Consider the following 26,096-nt stretch of genomic DNA (forward strand, 5'->3'; position numbering starts at 1 on the left):
AAGGGCTGTCCCTGAGGTCCAGTATAACATTTACAACTATTTTGAGATATGAATCATGCAAAGCTACTTTAGCACAATAAACACAAGGAGCTAGAAATGAGTGTTACCGTCCATTTTAAATTCCCCTTTATATCTGCCTCAAACATTCATTATTTTAAATGTATACACAGCCGCACAGTGCAAACAAGAAAGTTCTCCTTGACTGTTAGTTTATTAAACAAAAGGATAGTGCTACACTCACTGAAAAAGCAGGTTTCATTTCATTGTGTACTTCCTTTGGCTGCACATTTAGTGTGTGCTGTTTTTTGTTTTTCTTCCCATGAGGCATGGGATGGTGATAAGGTCGACAGGAATTATAAACCACAAAAACCGAAAACGGCTGATCCTGCCTACCATAAAGTGGACACAGAACCACATGTTGCCTGATCTTATCAAACCTCAAATCAAGATAGTATCAGTGCACAAACATTAAATTCAAGTCAGGATTATCCTTCTCTGAAAGCTACTGCTAACCTGTGTCCAGCAGCAGCTCCACCACACCAAAGTTAGAGTGAGAGACGCTGTAGTGAAGAGCTGTATTCCCATTGCCATCTGTCATGTTGACTACGTGCTCCAGCAGCATTGATGACACCTCGGAGAACGCCATCAGGTAGTCGGAGACCCGCGGCGGCTGAGCCATCTTCGCGCTGGAGATACGAAACCACTCTAGTTGTACAGTGTGGGTGCTGGAGAGCTGGAGGTGAGGACGGGAAGTGATATATACTTATAAACTGCAGACAAGTGCCTGAAGTAGATCAGCAATCATTATGGACACAAGTAAAACTGCTTTTATCCCAAGTTTTTAGTAGCCAGTTAGACCCAGTGAATGAGTTTTTCTTTGCATGATGGCTGTTTATCTGCAAGGCACACTTTAGCAGTGATGACGTTAACACTTTACACTCCAGAGTTTTGATCCAAAGTTCCTACCAGGCAGTCATGAATCACTAATTCAAGACACATTTGGCACTTTCTCAGAATATTTTTGCTATATAATCAAGAGGAGCAAAAAGTTTGATTTTAAACACTTTTGCATGATTAAATATTGCCTCACTGGTGGAGAAAGCGTTACATGTGTCCCCTGGAGGTAAAATTAAAAAAGAGGAATGCAGGGACGCACCACTTCCTTACTCTTCAGTGTTTTGAGGTCATCGTTTAGGTGGTTCTTCAGAATGAGACAGGCTTCTCGCATTTTTGAGCTCAACTCAAATCTGTGGCAAAGCAGACAAACGTGTGAAGTTGAAACACAGAAATAAAATCGCATTTAGAGGATAAGGCCTTTTGTTCCCTCCATACATTACACTGTAAGTCAACAAAACTACATTTACTTTCATTTTCATAACAACCCACTTTTCTTTCACACCATCAGATGAATAATTTGCAGCTCTCAGCGTTTCCTCATCAGTGTCACTCTCATCCAGGTTAACGTTTCTCTCCTCCTCTGACGTTTCTTCCTCCAAAGCTGCCTCATCTTCTTCAGTGCTGTCCAAGCACTCGCCTTCGACACTTTCTCCAGAAGAACTCCCATCTTCCTCCTCTTCTTCACTGGATGTTGATTCATACCTGGAAGAGCCAAATATCTCAAATATCTCATCTCTGGCTCTTTATTTCTCATTTGTCAAACCTGTCACCTGGTCAAAGTGTCATTTCCCTCCTCGAGACTACTTGTCGCCACTTATTTTATTTTTGCAGAGGTAAAAATAAAAATTTGGTTTCACATTACAGTAACTCACCCTCCATTTAGAATACCAACAAACTGCAGGCTCTTCTTGCCGCTGCTGCGATTCTCCCCTGCGTTATTCCCGTCTTTCCTCTTCATGATTGATTTCAGCAAACCTGTTGCCATAAAGGAGGCAAAAAAAAATAAGGAAAATGCTTGTGCATGAGCAGAACGTGTCTCACACACAAGCAGAAGGTTCAATAAGAGATGCAGGCAGCACAGTTAGGCAGCAGTCAATCAGCATTAGTGATGACAACCAATCCACAGATGAGCCATTCAGTTCAGTAGTACGTCTCCCACTAGCAGCACACTCGCTAAGCTAACGTAGCCTGAAAGAGGCGAACAGAAAAGCAACAAGTGCTTGAAGCCAACTGACTCAAGCCATCCAAACAACCTTTATTTGTATGTTTGCAGGAGTTTTTAAATTTAACTGCAAATTGTGATCAAATGAGCTGAAAAACTGAGCACTGACAACAGAGCACCTTCTCTCGCTCTCACTATCGGTATGTTGCATGTAACAAGTGTGTACTATGATCTTGTGTCGACTTTCAACTAAAAGAATTTAGATGCCTAAATTATGACTTAAACTGAAATCTAAATTAATACTGCTAATGGGAATTTATTATTTTTGTTAGTTATTTTCTTACTAAATAATTTGTGATGTGTATATGCTGAGCCTGACATTGCCTTGCACTTACAGGCAGTGGCGGTCCTAGCCTGTTTGGCGCCCTGGGCGAAGACTCCCTCTGCCCCCCCACACACACGCACGCACGCACAAGATTGTACATTAACATAGAACTGTTGTCGGAACCATACTGAATTTCACAAGAGAGACAGACACACACACAGATACGAAGAGAGAGAGTGTGCATAGTATGCAAACGGCTACCAAACAGCCATCATAATTCGTCATACAATGAGAACAGGACGAATCAACAATTGACAATGACTAATTAATATTAAAATCTGTAACATAATGTATTGTTTGGAGTTTAGTCTGTTACTGTTACTATTTTTACCATTTCTTCTTGGACCAACTGTAACCCACATCATTTCTTCAGGGATTAATAAAGTATTCTGATTCTGATTGTTTCAGGATACATGACCTGCCATTATCCAATGACGCATCTGCTTACCTGTATCTTTTGCTCGTTTCTCTTCCTCTTCTTTTCTCTTTTTTCTAAACTGAGCACCTGATGGCTTTGAACCCAGGATTCAAATCATGAATACATAATGGGCTTGGATTTACAACATTATGAATGAAATGTGCTCTATTTGGAAACAGCAGGTCTCCCTCCCCTTTCCACGGATTGTGTGTGAGAGTTTAAATCATCAAACTGTAAAATATAAATTTTAAATTGTTATTGATCCCTTTACCTTTAGTCCAAGTGTATATTTATTTTCTTACTCTTCTTATATTTATTGTTTGTTTACTTGCACTGCTGTAACTGGAGCCTCGTCGTCTCATCTCTCTATATACTGGACTGTATGTAGCGGAGATGACAATAAAGTTTACTTTGACTTCAGCAGCGAGCAGGCGCACCGAGGGCTCTCGCGCTCACTTTTCGTGTATAATTTCGAAAAAACATCGGTGCAAATTATAAGTCTGTATCATAACGTCTGGTCTTTTCGTGTTTGTTGGTTTGTTTTTATTTTGCGAGTTGGTTATTAGATGCTGCTCCAGCCAGCCCGCCGCCCCGCCCTCTCCTCCCTGTGCCGCAAGCAGCAGGCGCACCTCACAAACGGAGGGCGCCCTTACTCCCAGGAAATGGGCGATAGAAAACCGATCGGTGCCTATGCCATTCCCAATATGCACTGGTTGGTGTCGCGCAGCATGAGTACGAGCAATTTTTGCCGATGCTCGTGATGCCGCCCCGGGCAACTGCCCGTGTCGCCCATATCTAAAACCGCTACTGATTACAGGTCATTACTGCATCACTGGGTTTAAGTTAGGATGTCTGGATCGAATCAGAACTTGATCCATGCATCCTTAATGTTAACTGCAAGCCAATATTTGACCCCAGCTCATAACATCAGCAGCAAAGCCAAACAGTACTTACCTGTCTTGGTGCTGCTGGCTGCAGTCTTCTCTTTTTCATCTCCTCCTTCATTCTTAACCTTTCCAACTACTTCTTCTTCTTCTGGTGAGACCTTGTATTCAGCAATAGTCAGCTGTCTCCTCTTTGGTACAGTAACTTTTTGCTCTTCGGTCTTTTCCTCACTTAAGTTCTCCCATTGACACCCGGTGCTAACGAGTACAACCGGAGCAGCCGGAGCTCGTTCTTCAGGTGTTTCTAATGCATCGGTCTGGGTGCTTTGTTCACTTTGATCTGACTCTGCGTCTTCACCTACACATGCATCGGCCACCTCCGGATGACAAGAAACTGCAGCATGCTTTAATGCAGAAGTTAGCGTTTCTACTTGGGCATTTGTCATGTCAGGTTTGGCAAGAACCCCCTTCTCAAATGTGATTTTGGAGATGTTTTCCTCCATCTTCGCTCTAAGAACTCCAAGGTCTTTGTCTGCAACACTCAACCGATCCTCTAGAGCCACAATGGACTCCTGTTGGAATTTAATGGTGTCCTGTAAGGTGTCTATCTCCCGCTGTGCTTCTGTGGTCAGGCCAAGTAGTGACTCCATGACCCAAACCTCAGCCTCTTCTGTTTCCACTCTGGTTTGTATTCCCTCCTCCTGAACCAGGGGGGGTTCTGTTTCTGTGCATTTCTCACAAACATTCACCCTGGTGCCCTCACATGCATCTTTTACACCATCTCTGTAGTATAAAACAACTGAGGCCATTGGCATGTCGTCCCCTACAGCCACTGACTTCTTCTGAATGACTGTTTTTTCAGGGGCATTTACTAAAGTCTTAATTGACAGTTTGAGGGGTTTCTCCTCTTTCCCTTCAAACTTTTCTGTCAGCCTTTTCAGCTCACCAGATTTTACAAAGCCTTTGTGTCCAGTCAAGGTCGGTAAAGTCAATCGACTGTGTTCAGTTTGGAGGATCTCTATGGTTTGGGTGGAAGTCTCTGTAAACTGTTGCTTCTGTTGGGCCAAGTCCATGGTTGCCTTCTTCTCCTGCAGGGCTAACAAGAGCATATCTTTCTCTGCACGAAGCTTGGCCACTTCTTTCTCAAGTGCAGGAACACCTTTTACCCTTTCTTCCATCTCCTTCAGCTGCTTCAAGGCTGTTGCCATTTGCTCTCTAACTGTTTGCAGTTGGCTGGGTGGGATTGGGGTCACAGTGGTGCCAGCAGCTGGAGTGCTGCGCCCAGAGGTCTGAGGACTGGGTTTGGTCCAGCTACTTTGCAGAGGCTGCATGGCTGGAGAGGGTAAGAGCGGTTTGGGAGGATCTGCAAGCTGGAAGCGCGCGCCATTTTGGTTCTGGTGGGTTTGTTCCTGCTGTAGCCTCCGGCTGGTTTCCAGGAGAGTCCGCTCGACTCTGGGGTTACGTTGTGGTGGAGGCGGTGGCACTTTTGCCCCAGCAGATAGCGGAGGAACGTTGAGAAAAGTTACAGGGGAAAGGGAGACTGTCTCGCAGGGAGCTGACCCAAGCCGGTTACGAGGCGGCGGTGGCGGTGGAGCTCTGCCATCTTCGCTGACCGGGGATGAGAGCGACTCAGTGGACGTCCAGCCACTGGTACGCCCCCCCACACCCGGACTCCTCTGGGAGAGTTTTAGCCCCCGACCAGAGCGCCGAGAACTGATGGGTGCGCGACGGAGGTTGTGCCCACTTTCTATCTCTTCTACATATTTAAGAAAGTCTAGATCCAACTGAAATCCATACGGAGTCTGGACAGAGTAAGAAGCTTGCTGATCTGCCTCCTCTTGACTGGGGTAATGGAAAGGCGAGCCTAGATCTGAAAGGGGAAAGACATGTTATGGACAACACGTGATCGGTACTTAAGAAATTCCAGAGGGCATCTCTATAAACAGAAGTTACATTTGATTTCAGTGAGACCTGGCAATGAGTTGAATTGCGTTTCCTTTTTAAACATGTGCATGTGTTTATTTCCTTTGTCTATATCTGTCTTTGCCAGCTGCTTCTTCACCGACTTCCTTATCATCCTTGTATGCATGATCAGCAGTTATATAAACAAAACAGGAGTGTGATTGTAAAGCACTGTGTCATCATATAACTAACAGATTTAAAACCCCTCAGGCTACCATCAAAATATTACACCTTTACAGGAAACAAAAAGCACTCCTGTTGTATTCGCCAAAAGAAAAGGGCAAAAAAAAAAAGCCATGTCTAATTTTTTGGCTTCAGCATTGGCGAAGGTTAACACTTTCAGCATTATTTCCTTATCAACTGAAGTTGATTTAGGTGTCTTAAAGACGCATCAACTCACATACTCTGATATCATCTTAATTATCTAAATGTGGTTAGTTCATCACTGTCCTGTCAGGTAAAAACAAATTACTTAATATATTTCTAAAACTACATGTTGCAAACCCCAAACCTCATCTCTAGGCGTAATGAACAGAAATATTCACATCTTCAGGACACACAATTACATTTGACAGTAAGCTTTAATTTCAATAACAGAGACTTCTTTATGGAGTTTCTTACCAGGCAGCTTTGGGTTAACTTGCACAGACTGAGTCATTTTTCAGGACGAGGACCTTTCAGCACGCACACAGCTTTGAATCAACACCTGGCTTAAAGAAAACACAGAGCAACATGAATGCATTTGTTATAGATGACCTTGGACCAAGACCAGTGGAAATAAAGGAAGCTATAAAGTATTGCACAAAGTAAGTTTCTGCAAGTAGAATTTAGACTTTCCCATGTTTTTTTTTCTTAATTGTTAAATTTTTAGACCAAGCACAGAGGATCGTCTTTTATGGGTTGTAAGAACATGTAACAACCTGTGACTGAATTCAAAAGATTGCGAATCCCCGTCTTTCACTTTAACTAATTCAGTTAAACCCATCTCGTAGTTAGTTGCTGTTAGTCAACCTTTTTAAGAGAGGTTTCTTTGTTTGGCCACAGTAGCTGTCTCTGCTGCTACTAACTGATTCTTCTTCAGGAAATATAAAATGCTTCCTGTGTTGCAGAAAAGCTCCTAGGTCCAAACAGCATGTGGAAAACTGAATTTTGGACATCAATTACAAAGGAAAAACGTAAAAGTGAAGCTTAAAACAGTGTGTTAAAGAGATTCATCTCCACCAGCCACTTACTGATTAATTCATGCAGCTGGAGCTCAGGTCGTTTTGTCCTCCCTGCTTCACACAGCCCTGTGAAACAGACATCAATTATCATCATAAACAACTTCTGTCACAACAGAGGAGAACTGAATAAACTGATGAGTCAACATTTCTTTATCAGTTTGCTGAAGATTAAAATGATGTGAATCATCACATCTGGCTTTTACAGTGACCAAATGCCACACACAACCTTCAGTGAGAGCATACTGTCTGGGAAAAATGGTGGGTCAATACCGAGGAAGCTGTTCTACAGCTTTGTCTTTTTTCCTGTTAATCTACCACACACACTGCTATGATATACAGCGTGTGGATCAAAATGCACTCTCTCGCATGTATTTTCTTTTTGGTTAGTTTTTGGGCATTTCAACCTTTCTTGCTGAATAGGACAGTGAAGCAGACAGGAAAGGAGACAGAAAGAGCAGGAATGCCATACAGGAAGTGGATTTTTTGTTTTCAAGCCTCGAGTTGTTTGGCTCACTCTCTGTCACTACAATACTACAGGATGTTGCTACTTCCCACCAATAAATAGTCAAGGCAAAAAGAAAAACTCGTTTTAAAAGTTCATTTCAAACAAAGAGATAATTAGTGATGCAATAAGAATCTGCATTGCAGAAAGAGTTCGCTTTTAGACTAGAAACTGGCTAAGCTCACCACCAACTGATGCGCACAGAAATTAGAGATTTTACATGAAACAATAAACTATTATGAAATTCAAAAGTTGTTCTGTGGAGAAAGCCAACTCTGATTACAGTCTGATGAGTTAATGTCAAACAGTTGAGGCTGGCATTGAGTCCATGTCTACGATTGTTTTTTAATATACCAACATGTCCCCTCGCTTCCTTCACTTGCATCTCTTTGTTTGCTCGTGCATTTTATTTATCCATCCATTTAGTTTTTTTAAATTGTTGATCAGTTAGTGTTTCTGCCATATAAATGAAATGAAATTAAAGCTGGGAGCCTTCACATTGGTATGAAAATGTCAAAAACTTTGTTGCCCATCATTCATACATAGATGGATTGCAATCACTAATAGTCTGGTGAAAGTTTTACATATAACACTGTTAGATTAGTAAGTTAATAATTACCAATAGCCGTATTACTGTTATTACTTTTAATATTTACTAGTATTTTTTTTAAGCCTAATGCATGTATGCATCAGTGTATACGTTACTTCTCAGACCATTTATCTACTTGCATCGTTATTACCTACAACATGTTGAAATAAAATGGCCTGCACAATCTACAGTGTTAAATTTACACCAATCAGATTATATTGCATCTCACTGTGCTACTGCATGAATAAACTATGACATGTTGAGGCGCAGCATATACATAAAAACACATCAAAAGACGTGCACATTGGATACACCTTTGCTTCCTCGCTCTTAGAGAAGTGAGAAGTAAGTCATGTAATCCCACTTTGTCACAGTGTTTATGTCTACCGGCACTGAAGCACATGTCACTATCACAGGTGATAGTGGCTGGCGTCTGAGTGGGTCAGTGTTACTGGCACAAACCTTGTTTTGGTGTGTTTCAGATTTAAAGCAAAGACTCGATACAGGAAGTTGAATACAGCAACCTGACCCACACACACACACAATCAAAACTTTAGAATACACGTAGTCATTCATTTAGTTTACAACACACACTGTTGTAGCCATGCAGAAACACACACACACACATATGTTTTCCAGTAGCCTCAAGCACATTCCTAACACACGCTGTTGAAGCACGCCAGTCGTCCTTCTAGCTGGCTGACTGCTGATAACCTATAAACACACACACACACACACACACATCATCTGACAGCTCAGACTATAACACACACGCACACACACATTTTTTTTTTACTGTCAAAGAAAAGCCCGTAAACATTCACACAGGCTGCTGACTAACTATTCCAAATCTTGTCAGAGGTTGTTGTCTCTGACTTGATAGTAAGGACCTTTAGTGCAAAGAAAAGAAAGAATGCAGTACTGATAAACGTTTCATATCACCCAGTGCTTTGGGTCCTGTACTACAAAGCAAGTTCAACATACCCGGGATATCTTTTTTTTTTTCTCCTTATCAGGCTTCACTTTCCTCAACATCCGCAATCAGGCTAAGCGGTCACACGAAAGCGGTTATCAATAGTTAACCCAGGGTTTGTTAATCTAGCTACAAGCTCATTGCCATGAAAGAAATTTGGCATTGGCATCTGACCAGTCACAAACATGGACAGGTCTACCAGCAGCATGTCAGCATTGGCTCAACGCAGCCCGCCACTCCTGTAATTGGCCTGTTCAGCACCGCCGATTCCTCCTGTGAATTCCTGGAAACCCGCAGTTTTTGAATCTGTCAGTGAGATCATTTATCAGCAAACATCGCCTCAGTGTAAGGCATATAATGCATTTAAACTTGACCGCATGGTTATGAACATGTATAATATACGTGGGCAATGACGTTGGCCACTTACGAAGGTTAGTTCATAGACTCTACAGAGGTTACAGAGGTAACCCGCCTTAGACAAGTGTGAACAAATTTCCTGTTTGAGGTTCATAAATACAACAGAGTACATATTGACAATAAACACCACTGCACTCTACACTCTGTTTTCTGAAGCAGCTGACGTCTTAACATCTGTCAGACAATGTTCAAGATTCTCTGTGAGTCTGTTGTGGCAGGTTGAAGGTCACAGATGCCAACAGACTCAAACTGATCCGCAAGGCCAGTAAAGCTGTGGCGATGGAGCTGGACTCCCTTGAGGTGGTGTCAGAGAGGCGGATGTTGTCCAAAATAAGGACAATGCTGGACAACACCTCCCACCCACTCCATGACATGCTGGCCAATCACAGGAGCGTGTTCAGTGAGAGACTGAGATTATCCAAATGCATCACTGAACGACACAGGAAATCATTCCTGCCTGTAGAATTCCTCCATATAATGCACAAGTATACACATCCTCTACAGAAAAAATAAAGTACCACATGATAAGAGGGGCACCTCAGTGTTAACCACATATATATCCAATTTGTGCAATATACTGGGATATTTACAGCCAGAGATATTTGTATCTATTAGAGCTATTTTGTTATACATTATTAACTAACTCTGTAACATGTTATAATATTTAGTCTAGAAAGAAAAAAGTTAGGAAAAAACAAAAGACTTTAGAGAGACTTTAATGTATGAACTTCTTAAGTTACCTGGCTATGTACTACGGGCTTCAGGTTCCCCTCAGTGTTTCAGCCACATTTTACTCTCAGACCACAGCAAACACAACGCTGCAGTGTCTGTGCCAATCGGACAAAAGCCACACAAAAGCTTTTTAAAGATGTGGCCTCGACCAAAGCAGAGAGCAGTACTTTGAGTTTTTGTATTGGCTTTGTTTAAAACCAAACACAAGCTAAGCAGAGCTCAAAAACAAGTCACAGAAATCTCGATTCAGCGGTCACTTTTAGTAACATGTAATCCTACCTACAGTTTTTGTCTGAGCACTTGTCTGCAGTTCACAAATTGAGTCTCAGTGTTGTTTACTTTAGTAAGGTTCAGTTAGCCTGTTGTTATTGAATCCAGTTAGGTATGAGTCACAGTGCTGTGTTGTATATTTTCCTCCTCCTTGCAGACAGTGGTATTATGTCCATATTTACTAATGTGAAGCTGTTGGATTACAGTTTCAGTAGGGCTGTTTTAACTTGCTGAATAGAAGAAAGGACGCTCCTTGAAAATACTGCGTTTTCCATGATTAAATTGTTGGTTTAACAGCTCAAGGCTGACGCTAGTGACGCAACCATGTTAATACAATTCCTTCAGAAATGGCTCCACTTCAGATAATTTATTTACCATACAGAGCAACACAGAAAACAAACTGAAGAAAATACTGTAAACAAGCAGCTGCTGTAAGAGGCGCCATTCAGAAAAAAAAAACAAAAAAAGGAGGCTTTTACTCCCGAAAATCAACACCACATTGAATGCTGAGACATGCTGAGGCATTACTCATTAGAGAGAGTCACCCATCGTGCTGCAAGTTCATTAGATTGTTAAAACAATGGGCGAGTCTCCTCTTTCTCATTTCTCACTTCTTCCTCCACAGCTCCCTTAATTTCCTCCCTGCTCCTCTTCGTTTCCCAGCTCTTGTCTTCCTCATTTTAACCCTTCTCACATGACTTTTTCCTTCTTCTCACCCCCAGCTATCCACAAGACACACAGACACACACACATTTCCCTCGGCTCCTCTCATGTGTTGCTGTTTTTCTCTCTGATTTGATGACAGCAAATTACAGACTGCGGAAAGAAGCTGCATTCCTTCGCTCTACACCCCGAGCCCTAACCAGCTGAGAGCCCCGCTGTCAAGTCTTTCACACTCTCAAACACACACGCAGAGTCTGAGGCTGGCACAAAACACACCGTATACACAAAGATATACAGCTGTGAGACTGTTTTAAACGGCTCAAAAGTGATTGTTTTCACACCACTGATAGCTTTTAGGGGTTTTTTTGTTGTTGTTGTTTTAACTGTGCAGTTTAGTGCATTGCTTTTGTCCTTTTGTCTTCTTCGAATTTCACATCTGCCAATGAAATTGGTGCCCACTGCTCTGAAACCAGAGTCTGAGAAGGTAGCCAGCTGGTCACAAGCACGGCAGACAAGAATGTGTGTCAGTGCAGGAAATTCAGCAGTATTTTGTTTATGAAATGATTTTGTTTTAACATTTGAAACTACAACTGAGAGAGGACCTTCCTGTTTAAATAAAGCATTTCTTAGACAAGTGATCAAATGTATTAGCTGTTAATTACTCCAAAATAATTAAATCCATTTTCACAGGGGATTATTAATCTAACCTATTCAATTCAATTTTATTTATACGATGCTTTATATTGTAAGGTAGACCCTACAATAATACATACAGAGAAAAACCCAACAATCGTATGAGCAAGCACTTTGGCGACAGTGGGAAGGAAAAACTCCCTTTTAACAGGAAGAAACCTCCAACAGAACCAGGCTCAGGGAGGGGCTGCGATAAGTTGTGGTGTGAGAAGGAAGACAGGATAAAGACAGGCTGTGGAAATTATCTATTAGCTTATCTAAAGTAATCTATTACATCCCAAAAGTAATCTTCTCAACACGTGCAATGCAGCACCCCAGGTCCTACCATTAATTTATTTTAGATAAATGTTTTTTGTTGTTGTTGGTTTGGCTAATTTTTGATTATTGCTTGTATGAATGTAAAAGTTTTAAAACAATACAACACATCTCAAATGTCACACTACAAGTTTCAGTGAACAAACTTGTCAATTTATTCACAAAACATCACAGGTGGACACTAATGGACAAAATAGAGGGTCACATCTTTCAATCTCTGAAATCAGGTTTATAAAATCAAGCACCACGCAGTCTGCTTTTACACACATTCCTGAAACAATGAGTCATTCTAGAGAATTCACTGAATTAAAGCATGGTACTGTAATGACATGCCTTGCAACAAAGTCAGCTTTGTTGCAAGGCATAAGGAGTATTACTGCAAAGTGGAATTGTTTAGGATTTACAGCAACTCAGCCGCAAAGTGTCAGACCACATCAAGTTACAGCACATCGCCGAGAGCTGAGGCACATACTTTGTCACCAACGCTCTGAAAACTCAATAACTGCAGTGCTCCAAACCTCCTCTGGTATTAACATCAGCACAGAAACTGCACACTGGGAGCTTCAGTGGAATGGGTTTCTGTGGCTGAGCAGCTCCAGTACTTCCCATATCAACACACTGTGTTTTCAACAAATTCTTAAAATTTGGTGCTGAACTGCAGTCATAGCTACTGGAGCTCTATGCTGGTGCACAGAAACTAAACGCTTAAAAAATAAACACCTGTAAGCTGAAATTAATTAAATGCTCCAACTGCCTGTATTTGTGGGTGCTTTCGACAAATTTTGACTCGTGTATCTTTAACCAAAGAGTCTGATACTTTTGGTAAGTATGAACATTGTGTGCTGTAATTTGGAAGAGGCTGGCTCAGGTAATGGTAGCATTGGTGGGTACACTAGCAGTTTAGTTCATGAGCTTTTGATTTCAGGATTGTGTTTTGTCTCCTGGTTTGAATCCAGATCAGCACTAGTAAACTACAGGGTTTTTTGGCCAGCTTTGTGCAACAGCTACAGAACACAGTATTGTAATGTGTCCAAGTAGCCACCAGCTGGTGCTACAATATATGTATTATGTTACTTTTACTGAATATATTTGAAACATAAAGACCTGTTCAGCTGCTTTTGTCTGCTGGCACAAGCTACACTTTGGTATCATTACAGCTTGTTGTGCATTTCTTGATTTTTGGAAGCTGACATGACTGAGTGGAAGACACCGGTATCATGCCACTTGATTGATATATGAGTACAGGCTCCAAGAGATGGAGATGGTCCACTCTCTTGGACCACTCAGACAAAACCTCTACATCACCACCTGTATTTTCTGAGTGGGGACGGCCATTATCCAGAACACTACTGCAGCGAGTCTGGGACACACTGTACATCCATAGGATGTGGTACAAAATATGTCTATATGTTAGAACAACAACAGCTTGATTCTAAGACATTCAAAAGTAAAACTAAACATCCATCATACAGTCAAACCACTAAACACACCGGAAACCTGTCACCTGCAAAAATTTATGCACAAAGTTGCAAGAATAAGCATACACCCCCAAACAGTCATGACAGATGGTTGCCTCTCCCCGAGTTTGGTTTGATTGTTTCTTCCTGCTAAAAAGGACGTTTTCCTTCCCACTGTTGTTTGATTTTAGGGTTTTTCTCTGTGTTACAAATCTTTAGCTTACAATATAAAGCGCATATTTGGAGCTATATAAATCAAATGTAATTGAATTTAACTGAATGAAAAAACTAGTACTCAAGTTGTAACCACTTAGCAAAATAATGATTAAAATTGTATACTTTCCCAAAATTGCTTTATTGCATCAGTCAGAGCTTCTTTGCACTGGATACACAACTCAGCATCTTAGTTACCTTTAAGCTACAATAAAAATGGAAAATACAGAATAATATTGCTGCATTTTTTCCCCCTCAAAAAACATGGAACATGAGAGGAGAGGGTTCCTGTAATCCCAGCACACACTCATAGATGTGTTATTAACGAGGACTGGAACACTGGTCAGTCCAGTTCATGGAGGAGGAAACATGTTGGTTGGAGAATCGGGGCCATGTTTTGAAAGAATGACCTCATCCCCAACGCCACCCTTTTCCCGAGAAGGGAGGCCTGTGAGAGAAAAAGGGAGAGAGGCGTGGAGACACGACCAGACTGATGACGAGGGGGAGAAGGGGACGAAAGCCAACATCCTCTCCCTGACAGTAGCTTGTACAGTCTGACTAATTTGCATGAGAAAAAAACACTCATTCAGAAATGTGAACACGTACAGACTAATAGAAGCAAAGATACAAACCAGACACACACTCATCCACCCAAGAATGTATACCATACACTTATCATTATATAATTTAACTTTCATGAGGGTTGGATTAAGTTTTGACCCATTAATCTGTGCATTTTTACACTGCATTACAAGCATTTGTAGATTCAAAAGAACTTGCATTTCCAGACACACATCTAGAATAGTCTAGAGTAAAAAAGCTGCTTAGAATTTATTTACCTTCTTGTTTGAAGGTAACTAATACACTTTCTGTACATCCATGAATATAATAATTGAATCATCCTGCCTGATATTTGTCAGCAATCTTCATTAGTCTATTTTTAGCACCAAATAACAACAACAGTCACCTCACGCTGCTTTATATTGTAAGGTACAGGCTCTACAATAATAAAGAGAAAACCCCAACAATCAGACAAGCGCTTATGAGCCAACACTTGGCGACAGTGGTAAGAAAAATATCCCTTTTAACAGGTAGAAACCTCCAGCAGACCAGGCTTGAGGAGGGGCAGCCATCTTCCAGGGCTCATATTTTTTTTTGTCCGTCTCCACCCTCATCAACACCTCATCCTTTTTCTCCTCACTTTAAGCCTCATCTCATGAACTGAAGTCAGGGCTTTAAAACGCGAAAAACATGCAGAAATTACTTGACAAATTGTTATCAGATTAGACATCACTGGACAGCTGACAACAAGCCAGTTAAACAACAATAGCTGGTTTTAAACTAACATTAGCTTAAAACCTGCTAATGTTATGTGTGAATATCCTATAATCACGCTTTCCCTCTGAAAAACATTTTGATTACATTCTCACATCATATAATTTTTTTACTAAGCATCTAACAATGTTAGAGCCATTTCAAAAAAAACAAAAACAAAACAATCACTAACAGCAGCTAACAGTGGCTAACAGCAGCAAAAATAACAGCGCTTACCAACATAGAAGTTCAAGATCTCCTCAGAAACTGACCTGAGTATTTCTGTCATGGTTAAGTTTTACAACCTCATCTACAGTAAATAAACGTGGTCACCCGGTTGAGTTAACCAGCGGGCTGACAGCCTACCCTTACTACAGATGAATGGACGCCAGCGTTGTTTGTCCTACAGCAGCCACCACAGCTAGGATTATGCACTTGAATTGGAACAAGTAAGAAAACGGAGCTCAGTTGACTGCAACTTCCAATCTACTGACATCTAGCGATGAGATTTTACACACCATATCTTTAAACAAAGCTCATAGGACATTAATAAAAACTTAAGCTTCTGAAATAGAGGTGAGAGTTTCTGTAATTACCATTTAAGAATAAACTCTGCATTTAGAGAGTTTCTTTCTAAGAAGTTTACAGGTCAGTTTTCAGAATCTTTACTTCCAATCTGATAATCTGAAACTTAAAGCCAGTTGCTAATCCTGATCTTAATCTCTTTCACAGGAGTCCTCATCCTCATGAGGACATTTAGGCTGAACAGAAACTAAAATGAAGCTCAACACATACACACACAAGAGGCCTCTCTGCTGCTTGGATAAGTCTACAGTTTCCTGAAGGGAAGCCCACTACTCCCCCAATAAATTCCCACCACCACACACCTCCATGCCCTGTGAGACCTCCTATTGTCTCCCAGTAGGAACTGGGAGGGGGGTAGAGGGTCCTGCCAGGAAACCCATCAGGCCATCCTGAAAGCTGCTTCCTGAAGGCAGCAGGAAAGCATGAAGCATACGACAAGCAAAAGCTGAGAGCTGAACAAACACATACACACAAAGAGGTATCCTGCCGCCAACACCAGCACTGAATCCGCCATCACATGATGCATCACACTGAGGTTAGGTAACATGTTATCACATTTGGCAAGAACTCGAGCGTTTAAGTGTTTGTGCACGCTCTCACTCACGGTGACACACAGTCACCTCTGTGCAGGGTTTTTGCCGCCAGATGCCATTTCCTGTGTCATAAATAACAAAGTTCACCTTAATCGCATCTTGTCGTGAAAAAAAAAAAAAGGGTTTATTTTTTTGAAAATTCACAATCAGGTTGAATTCAAACATCACATGCGTCCCGCCTCCTCCCCCACTCTTCCTTCCAGATTCTCCAGCAAACACACACAATCATGCACATTCAGCCTCCACAATGAGGCATTATGCCTCTTTGGTTGTGGCGCTGTTTTGCAAAAGTTTTCTGAGGCCTGGTTGTTTTCTTCAAACCATCCCACCCCCTCACCCTCCACTCCCTTTCGTGCTCCTTGCCTTTTTTTTCCCCCTCCCCCATGTCCAGGTTCAAAAAGTCACAAAGTGAATTTAGCAAAGTCGCGGGGGAAGTGCGGCACTTGAGTTTGAACATGGAGAGCCGAAGCCGCTCCCATGGTGGATCTGAAGCTGAAGAGATCCTGCTGAATAAAGGAGAGAGGGCGGACGCTGTCCACAGATGGTGGCATCAAATAATGACTTCTTCTTCCCACTGACTCCACTTCTGTCAGATCTCATCCATCTGTGATGTCTTGAATACCTCACTGTGTCCTGCTTCCTTAGGTTTCCTTAAAAGCGTTAACATTATGGTTTGTTGGACGTTGTCACTCCAAATGCAAGGACAAAATACAGACTATTTACCGACTCTCAAACTCGTCAGGACTATTACTTCATGAAGTTTATACAAGATGACTTGATCACGACTTTGTACAGGTTCTTATTACACGCCCTCAACTTCTCATCTCCTTTGGCCAAACCCAGTTACCTCAGAAGCTGAGATTGAACACAGGGAATCTGTGTCCGTATAACTTATATTCACCAAAGTACTGGGCCACCTGCAGGAGCTGCATCGCCGTGTGCTTCCAGTTTCTGTGCTGATGTTAATAGCAGAGGTGGTTTGGAGCGCTGCAGTTCCCGAGTCTGCAGAGTGTTGGAAACTGTTACACACCCCACTCTGTAACTTTATGTAGTTGCTGAGACTTCCTGAACACATCCACTTTGCAGTAGTGCTACTTACTGTCGATCACTGAATAAGTAGGATGGAAGAAATTTCACCAACTGGCTTACTGCAGCATCCTGAAAAAATTATGATACTTTTCACATCCGCGAGTCCACTAGGGCCTGCTCAGGTCCAAGTGATGTACATTTCTGTTGGTACAATACACCAACTATGCACATGCCGCAAATTGTGTATTTTAAGCAGAGTTCAGATAAGTAAGAGGAATGACTACTCGGTCATCGTGCCTGCAGCCCTTTGGGATGACCCATTCTTTCTGAAATGTTTGTAAAGGCAGAGTGCATATTAATAGGGACTTTTTCTTCAGTAATAAAGGGCACGAGTACTGATTTTTGTCTCTTGGCAAAAGTTGCACAAGGGTTTCTTGATTTTGGATTTCTTTGAAATTCCAATATAATTGAAGTGAAAAAGCAAATAGATTACTTTATTAGCTTAGGGGGTGTTTTTGACTGCGAAACAACTTCACAATGGTCCCAGCACTTCATGAGACCTGCATGAGTGATGGAAGGGTCAGCTCCAGTAGGGCACCTACAGAAACCCTGTTAAGACTTTCACTTGTTTTAGATACATCCTGTTGACCAAAGGCTCTCCTTCCGTCATGTCGGATACAACTAAACCAATCTGTGAGAGAGTCTGGGCCGTTTGGACCGACCTACCACAGATTGCTATCATTGTTTTATGTTGGTCATCCTGCTGATTTCCTCTTTCAAAGATTTAAGACCCCATCTCTTATTAATAAATGTTGCATGTTTATTTCTGAAACAATGATGGTATTGGCACAACTAGATACACTTCCTGCACCGCACCCATTTTGTATCCCAGCAGCAGCAGCATCCAGTCAGCCCCTCTTTAAAACAAAGCAGCGTTCATAAGTCAAGTTTCCCTCAATCAGCCAGTTTCCAGCTCTGACGTCGCATTGCCTTTCAGACCGAACACGCCTTGTTCTCTCTCTGTGGTGACACAAACTCTCCCCACCATAACAGACTGAATCCTCGTAGAATCTTGTATCTGGGTCAATAATCAGCCACATTATTTCCATGTAAACTGCACGTCTGTCGCTCTCTCATTTCCCTTTTTTGTAATCCATTCAGCTCTTTGCTATTCTAGCCAAGTGAACAGTGAAAGTAAAGCAGCTCTTGACATCTCTAAAAGCCTTTTTGCAGTTGACCCAGATATCTGGGCCACAGATTTGAGTTTAAGAGGAGACTGTGACCCATTTGTCTCCTTCACAACAGTAGCTACTGGAGCCTCCAGATGTTTGATTGTTGTAACTACAGAACAAGACCAGATGTCAAGTGTTTGTTGCTTCATGCCCAGAATCTACTAAAACACACTCCATACTGTTATCATTTCCTTCACTGGATGAAATTATGATAGTTCTGCATGTCGTTGATGGAGCTGGTTGGTATAATGACAAGGCAGAGGATGCACCGCCTATGAGATGTCTCTCTACACACCTTCATCTGCTTTGGGCTGCTCCTCTAGAAAAGACATGTTTGTGGGCTCTAATTCAGTTTTCCGTAATGCAGTGATTCAGTTAGCTCCTTCTTTATGGCTGTAGTCACACTAAGATGCAATTGGACATCGTGCAGGGATCATGATTGCACCGAACATATTGATGGCCTGCGGCTGACCCTGAGGCAATCTGCCAGGTGATTTTAGGCAAGGAAAGTCTGTTTTTTACTTACTGAATTTATGCCATCCTTTTGGTGCAAGACCTGATTATTAAAACTCTATAAATTGGCTATAAACCACTTGTGACACAGCATGAGAAAATCACCAAACATTTTTGCATCCAAAAGTATTAAAACTTCTAGATTGACAAAGATAGATCATTGAAATCTGTTTATGTTCTATGAATTTTTCACTTGAAGACGTCAAACTGTGTCCGCCCTTTGAATTATTGTGGTTTAGTAACAATGCAATTTTTTTTTAAAAAAGAGCCACCAAAAAGGCTTGAAGCATGATGAAGATTCTGATAAAAATGCTGCAAAATTTACTAGAAATCATCAATCGATCACAATCCCCACAGTGTTTTTACCACAGGCTAAAGACAGAAACGTCACCAGCATCACATCACTCATTGGTTGTGTAGCCAGGTTGCACGGATTGAGGATTTGCAGACACATGACCACTAACCACATGTTTTTAACTTGGATGTGTGACAATGATGCTGACAGTGTAGGTTGAAGCGAATAAGACCCCAGACACACAGGGCTAGAAAATGGTTCACAACCATCTGGCAACTATCGGCTGTGAAGGCAAAACTAGGCTGATTGAGGTTGATGGCAGTCACTAAGAAAATGACTGCTGAAGATCCAGTCACACAGACATACAGACCAGTGAGTTCCCAGATGGCAATCACCTGTCACTAGAGAAAAATGTGCATTCCAATCCTTTGGCTCAATCCTCCTTGTGATTGCTTTGATCATTAGCTTATTGCTGCAATCATAGGTTGAATGAAAGTGACAGACTTGTCTACAAACAGTGACCAGCTGTTCCCTGAGCTGTAGTGAAACTGTGAAAAGTGCAACGCAAACCTAAAATGGAGATTTGCCTCCAAAGTAAAAGTTCTGTCTTAGCGCTACAGCCAAAAGGAAGAACTTTACTTTGAAGGCGAACCTTCTCCATATCACTTTTTCACTGCTCAGCTAATAGCTAGTGAGCATTTGCAGACACACATGAAAAACTTCCGGCAACCATGAAAATCTGCACATAACCATTTAAATCAGCTGAGGTTTTAGGCGCGGTACCTTCTTCCAGCAGGGGCCAGCAGCCTCCACGAACCCCTTCCAACCGCTCTGAGAATACACATTTCCCGTGCAACAAATGGTTGTATCACGTCTAATATGATGGATAACTCTTAAGCAATGTGTGAGTGACATCACGTGAGAAATCTCAATAAACATGTGTGACTGAATGTGAGGATTGTGTGTTTATTTCCAGAGTATGCTTCAGAAACTGTTCAATTAAGCTACATTTTCAAACATAGTTTTGTGAGATATTTGACAGTGAACCTAAAATACGATATGTTGAAAATATTGGAAAATGCTCTTGTTCTTGATTGCTTGGCTGTTTCTGTGCACAGCTGGGATTGTTGATCTGCATCTTTGGCCAGTTTTTCCCCATCCAGATGTGAGTTGCATTCACATCTGGAGACCCATTTGTCACCAAGCAACTTAAAACTTAGGATTAAGTCTTTAAGTGTTTCCAGCAAGTTTAAAGTTGGCAGAATGTTTCCACCATGTGTCTTCTTTTCTTGTCTCAGTTTTGTTCAAGAAAACAACTTTTTGTTTTGTCATCTATATGCAAGAATTTCTACAAAGCTCAGTCTGGGGATGACTCAGTGAGTGCCATATTACCACAATCCTGCTGAGTCCAGCAAGATATGGTTTGCTTATATTGCCCTCCTTGTTTACTCCATATTTGCCGTTTGCCTCTTCATTGTAAAAAAATGTGCTAAAGAGTAGTTTCCACAATGCACTAGCAAGAAAGGGTTTCAGATTTCCACACTTCACCAGAAAATAGATTTTCTCCATCTAACAATATTCTTCTGCTTATCAACTTCAGGCTCACAGGGGGAGGGGGCACTGGAGCTTATCCAGTGGGTACATCCCCTAGACAGGTCATCAGTCTATCACACAGCTAACAGACCAACCACTCATGCTCTCAATCATACCTGTGGCCAGTTTAGAGTCAGTAATTAACCTAACCCCAAGCATGACACTGTGTTTAACCTTGGGAGGAAGCCAGAGTACCTGCAAGCACAGGGAGAACATGTAAACTCCACAAAGAGATTTTCTGGGGGAGAAAAATGCTACTATACCTGGGACAAAAGCCAGATCAGAGGAGTAAAATATGGTTTTATCCACCTTAGTGCAGGGATGTTGGGTTTGTCAGGAAGGTGAAGTTATGGATGGTCAGACTGTAGAGATGGATGATAGCTTAGGGTGCCCACACTAGTGTAATTTTTAGGGTTTTGGGATAAATCTTGCTGCTGGATATGGCCAGATCAGATTCCAGGAAGCGAACAATATGCTTAAAAAGATTGAAATAAAGAAGACTAATCTGTAAATAATAACCAAGTTGAATACATCCATCAGTTATAACCTGTAAACTATTTTAAAAAACAAAGTGGCGGGGTGCCCACCTCTCAATTTTAAATCCATGTAGACCTTGAGGGTTCTCGGGAGGGGCCGTGCTAACACCTGCTGCTCTCTGGCAGCAGCACCATGCCCTCCCTTGTTTTAAATGCACTTTAGAACAACACGCAGCAACACTACACATGAGCGGGAGGAGGGAGGTATGGGGTCTTCACACACCCCCGTTCTCTACTAGCGATCGGGGCGGGGGGCTGGGAGGAGGTGTTGGCTGTCCAATTGGCCTCCCTGCTGCTGCGGAGCCTGGGGAGGTCTGCTTGCCTCCGCCCCGTGGGAAAGGGTCACATCTCTTGGGTCTGGGTGCCGTTTCCCCCTCTGGGAGTGAGGGTACCTGGACCCGGGGTATAGAGTATGTTTGGGGAGTGTGATTGTGTGTACATGTCCATGTATGTCTGTCCCTACGTTGGGTGAGTGCTAAGTGTTTGTATATGTGTGCATGAGGGTGGGAATGCATGTTTGTGTCTGTGTGTGCCTGTTTGTCTGTGTCTATATGTCATTTCGGGTCTTAGACTCCACCTCTCTGGGAACTCCCAGGCCCTCCAAAGTGTGGAGGTCTATCTCCCCTCACCACACTCCCTGCCGGTAACTGATGCCCTCAGGGGTCGGTGCATTGGTGGTTCTTGGTGTCCAGGGCTGGGCGCTCAAGTATGCACCAGCTCACTCCCGGTGGCTACTTGGCGGGGCCTGGTGCCTGTCGCTCGGTCAGGCCTCTTCCAGGGCAAAGGGGGCCCCCGGGCCTCTGGCCTCGGGGTCTGCGGCTCGGTTCACTCTGGCACAGCTGGCTGCCGGCAGAGCCGGCGGGCACGCCAGTGCAGCCCCCTCTGGCTTCTGCTCCGTGGCTACTGGGTGACCCCTCGTCTGGGGATCCCCTCAGCCCTTCCCAGGAGGGTGGCACAGATGCCCCTCCGGTGGTCCACCTTGGGCTCTCGCACTCTGGGGCCTCTGGATGTCTGGAGCCTGGATCTCCTCCATGCCTGCTTCATGCCCTGGGGGACGGGGCTATGGCCCTCTACACCCTCTAGCAGACCATTACATGGGGAAACCATTTGACTACAAGCGCGCTGATCCACACAGGTGTGCACACACGGGTGTTTACTGTTCGTAGACTTAAACTACACCTTTCTTAGCTGCTACTTCAAAGCACATTGTGCGCTGTCTGTCCTGCGTGCTGCACAACAACATTCAATATTTAGTATTTACTGCTGTTTACACTTAGCTAGATTAATGCGATGGTGTTGTGTTTAGTATGTTGCTTTGTTTTTTTGCTTGTTTTCTATTCTTTCTCTCTCAACAGGTGATCCAGGAGTTTTTTTTTTTCCCCTTTCTCACTGTCCCTCTTCCCTTCTGTTTTTCTTTTCCTTCCTCTCTTTCTTTCCCCTTTTCCTATCCCCCACTCATGTCTGTCCCGTCTGTAACAACTGAAAATAAAATAAAATAAATAATAAAAACAAAGGTCGATCAAATGGACCAATACGGCAATGCCATGATGATCCATTTGGCAAAATAAATCCATTTGGTATCCTTGTTGGTCGTCAGACAACAATTCTGATGGCTAAAGAACCAAATGGGACAGGCAAAAAAAACAAAACAAAAAAAAACAAAGTGGCACTGGTATTATTAGACGTCATTTTATAAGTCTTTTTTATTTTAATGGTAAATGGCCTGCATTTGTATAGCGCTTTACTTAGTCCCTAAGGACCCCAAAGCGCTTCACACTACATTCAGTCATTCACACACTGGTGATGGCAAGCTACATTGTAGCCACAGCTGCCCTGGGTCGCACTGACAGAGGCGAGGCTGCCACTGGCGCCACCGGGCCAGATACTAACATGGGGTTAGTATCTTGCGCATGCAGCCTGGAGCAGCCTGGGATCGAACCACCGACCTTCTGGTTAGTGGCTGACCTGCTCTGCCACCTGAGCTACAGCCACCCCAATGATGGGACTAATGATGGGACATACAATACTTGGCAGCAAGAGTGAGTTTGTCTCAGGACTGAAATGTATTAAGGGATTAAATAGACCATAAAGTCCAGTTACATCTCTTGTAACAGCATGAGGAAGGGAACATGGAGTGTTGGAGCCTTGTTAAATCTTTTTATATGATTTAGTGGCTTCACAGGGCAGGGGTACATTTTCACAGTCACCTTAATACTAAACACAACATTTGTTCCACTATGGACCACTGAACAGAGGTGACCTCGCTCCCACTTCACACTTAGAGACGCTTGTCAGGCAGAATTGGGGAGATGGCGTCAGAGAAAGTACCAACATATTTTTTCCTGTCGAACAGGGCGTTTATTGTTCGGTCAAAAAATTGAAAGTTGTGTCTAAATTTCCAAAAGCAGTTGTGGTTTGGTTCTTTGAGAGATCTGATATTTTAGATGTTCAGTCCACAAGCATTAAATCCATTCTCACTCTACCAACCAGTTAAGTGAAAAAACCCCTGAATGATGGCCAGTGGCTGAGTAAAGACTTTACAAATTTGCAGCCAGTCTTCAGTAAATTTGGAGTTTTCCCACCCTGGTGTTAGTGGACAGAGTCTGATGACTTTCCCAGTGCTGCCCTGCTAGTACTTGAGCTGATGTTGGTATTTTTAGCCTGTTTTTCATTGAGTGTTTCTCAGACTGCAGAGATAGCAGAGGGAGGAGCGTCTGATTGGACCACAGTGGTAGACCTCACTGGTATTTCTATGACACGACTTTCACATTTGTTCAGATGGCAGAATCAGATCTTTGCAGGCAAACATTACCTTAATTCTGAACAAGTGGATGGACTATAAGGACTATATCTATATATACACATTAGCTGAGGCTTTTATAGTACATAGATTTACCTCATACTTGACCTTTTTTTAAGATTTCTTTTATGGAAACCGACAGGCCTGAGGATCAGAGGCCTATCAGAGCCACATATAGGCTGGAAGGTCAGAAAACAACATTCATTTTATTTTTATATCCATTTTTCTAAATAAGAGAGGACATACATTACATTGTCTGATACTCCGGGCATTTACCCTCACTACAGAGCTCACTACAGATACAATCTGTTATCTTGAGATTTTCTTCTGATCCAAACCTAGCTCAATTATCTTGTCTTCATCACGTACAAATCATTATTACAAGATGTCCTGAATTATCAAACCGCCTTCCCTTGTGATCGGAACTTCGTTTTTTCAAGATAATTGAGTTTTAGTGGTTACATCATATCATTCATGAGCCTGTGCGTACCTAATAGCTGGGCAGCATTATACAGTATCAAAGGGAAAGATCACAAATGATTGAATTCATTTAACAAGGAATGACGATAATGAAAATATGCAGACATGGACCGTCGACAAGTTTCAACATGATTAAGTTAAGCTGATCAAGTTAAATTTCTGCAAAGCCATGATTTTAAAACTGTCTGACATCTCGAGATAACAATATAATGCAAACTCAATCTCAGTACAATTAGCTCAAAAACTGGACATGAGCTCCCGAAATTGTTTTAAGTAAATGACTCATGATCCCGAGACTATTGAGGCAAATACAATTATGAGAAACAGAGCTGCTCTTGATTCCTGTGAATATCTGAGAGTCACAGAAAGACGCTTCAGACTTCTTCAATAACACCATTACTGTTACGATATGCGTTTTTACCTTTTAAAATCTAGATCTGAATGCAGAAATCCAATGTTCTTTAAAGACCTACCGTTTCCTTTAGCATAAAGTGTTCATTTCCGTTTTAAAAGCCTGGATGCATGCTAATTGTTATGGAAATTCCATGCAGGTCTCGCACTTAAAGCTAATTGCTCCAGAGGAAAAAATGCTTCAGCTTTTAAACTTTCAGAAACCTTTGAAATGTTTCTTGTGACTGCACTTGATGGAAATAAATAAAAACAGAAACGCTTCACTCACTTCCATTTTTCCTCTAATAACGTGCCACCTACCAAGGAGAAAATGGGTGTAAGGGTAAGACTACCAAATATTTCCAAGTACATCTTTGATATGCACTCACTGAACACTTCATTAGATGTTAAACTGCTTGTTAATGCAAATATCTAACCAGTCAATCACATGACAGCAAATCAATGCGTCTAGGCATATAGACATGTTTAAGATGACCGGTAGAGGAGAAGCAATTTAAGTGACTTTGAATGTGGCATGGTTGCTAGTGCCAGGTAAGCTGGTCGAAGTATTTTTCTAAAACTTCTACTTTTCTGGGATTTTCACACACAACATCTCTATGGTTTATTGAGAACAGTCTGAAAAAGAGATCAGGTGAAAATGTTTTGTTGATGCCAGAGGTAAGAGGCAACAGTAACTCAAATAACTACTTGTTACAACCAGATGAGCTACAGCAGCAGAAGACAACAGTGGGTGCCACTCCTGTCAGCTACGGTCAGGAAACAGAGACTTCACTTCTCCAAAATTGGACAACAGGACATTGGAAAAATGTTGCCTGGTCTGTTGAGAATTGCTGTGACAGTCAGGATCAGAATTTGGCGCAAACAAATTGAAATCATGGCTTAATCCCACCTTGTATTGTTCAGTGCCTCAGGCTGGTGGTGCTGGTGTAACGGTGTAAGGAATATTTTTTTTGGCACACT

At 42.2% G+C, this 26,096-nt stretch overlaps 1 protein-coding gene across 4 annotated transcripts in view; it reads right to left on the reverse strand.

Annotated features, from left to right (window-relative positions):
* The window catches only part of kank3 (KN motif and ankyrin repeat domains 3), a 39,540-nt gene that overhangs the window by 8,082 nt on the left and 5,362 nt on the right, over window positions 1–26,096 (reverse strand). For 2 of the 4 annotated variants that reach the window (XM_063495359.1, XM_063495360.1), the window contains 7 exons: window positions 6,941–6,997; window positions 6,330–6,414; window positions 3,817–5,616; window positions 1,770–1,872; window positions 1,387–1,599; window positions 1,157–1,247; window positions 514–733 (listed from right to left, as the gene is read on the reverse strand). In XM_063495359.1, coding sequence (XP_063351429.1) covers window positions 514–733; window positions 1,157–1,247; window positions 1,387–1,599; window positions 1,770–1,872; window positions 3,817–5,616; window positions 6,330–6,366 — 2,464 coding nt within the window. In that variant the 5' untranslated portion in view covers window positions 6,367–6,414; window positions 6,941–6,997. Of the gene's footprint in view, window positions 1–513; window positions 734–1,156; window positions 1,248–1,386; window positions 1,600–1,769; window positions 1,873–3,816; window positions 5,617–6,329; window positions 6,419–6,940; window positions 6,998–26,096 lie in introns of all 4 variants that reach the window. The other 2 variants (XM_063495357.1, XM_063495358.1) reach the window with 1 other exon arrangement.

This window comes from Pelmatolapia mariae, linkage group LG15 (genome assembly GCF_036321145.2).
Source record: "Pelmatolapia mariae isolate MD_Pm_ZW linkage group LG15, Pm_UMD_F_2, whole genome shotgun sequence".
In the NCBI taxonomy this organism is placed as follows: domain Eukaryota; kingdom Metazoa; phylum Chordata; class Actinopteri; order Cichliformes; family Cichlidae; genus Pelmatolapia; species Pelmatolapia mariae.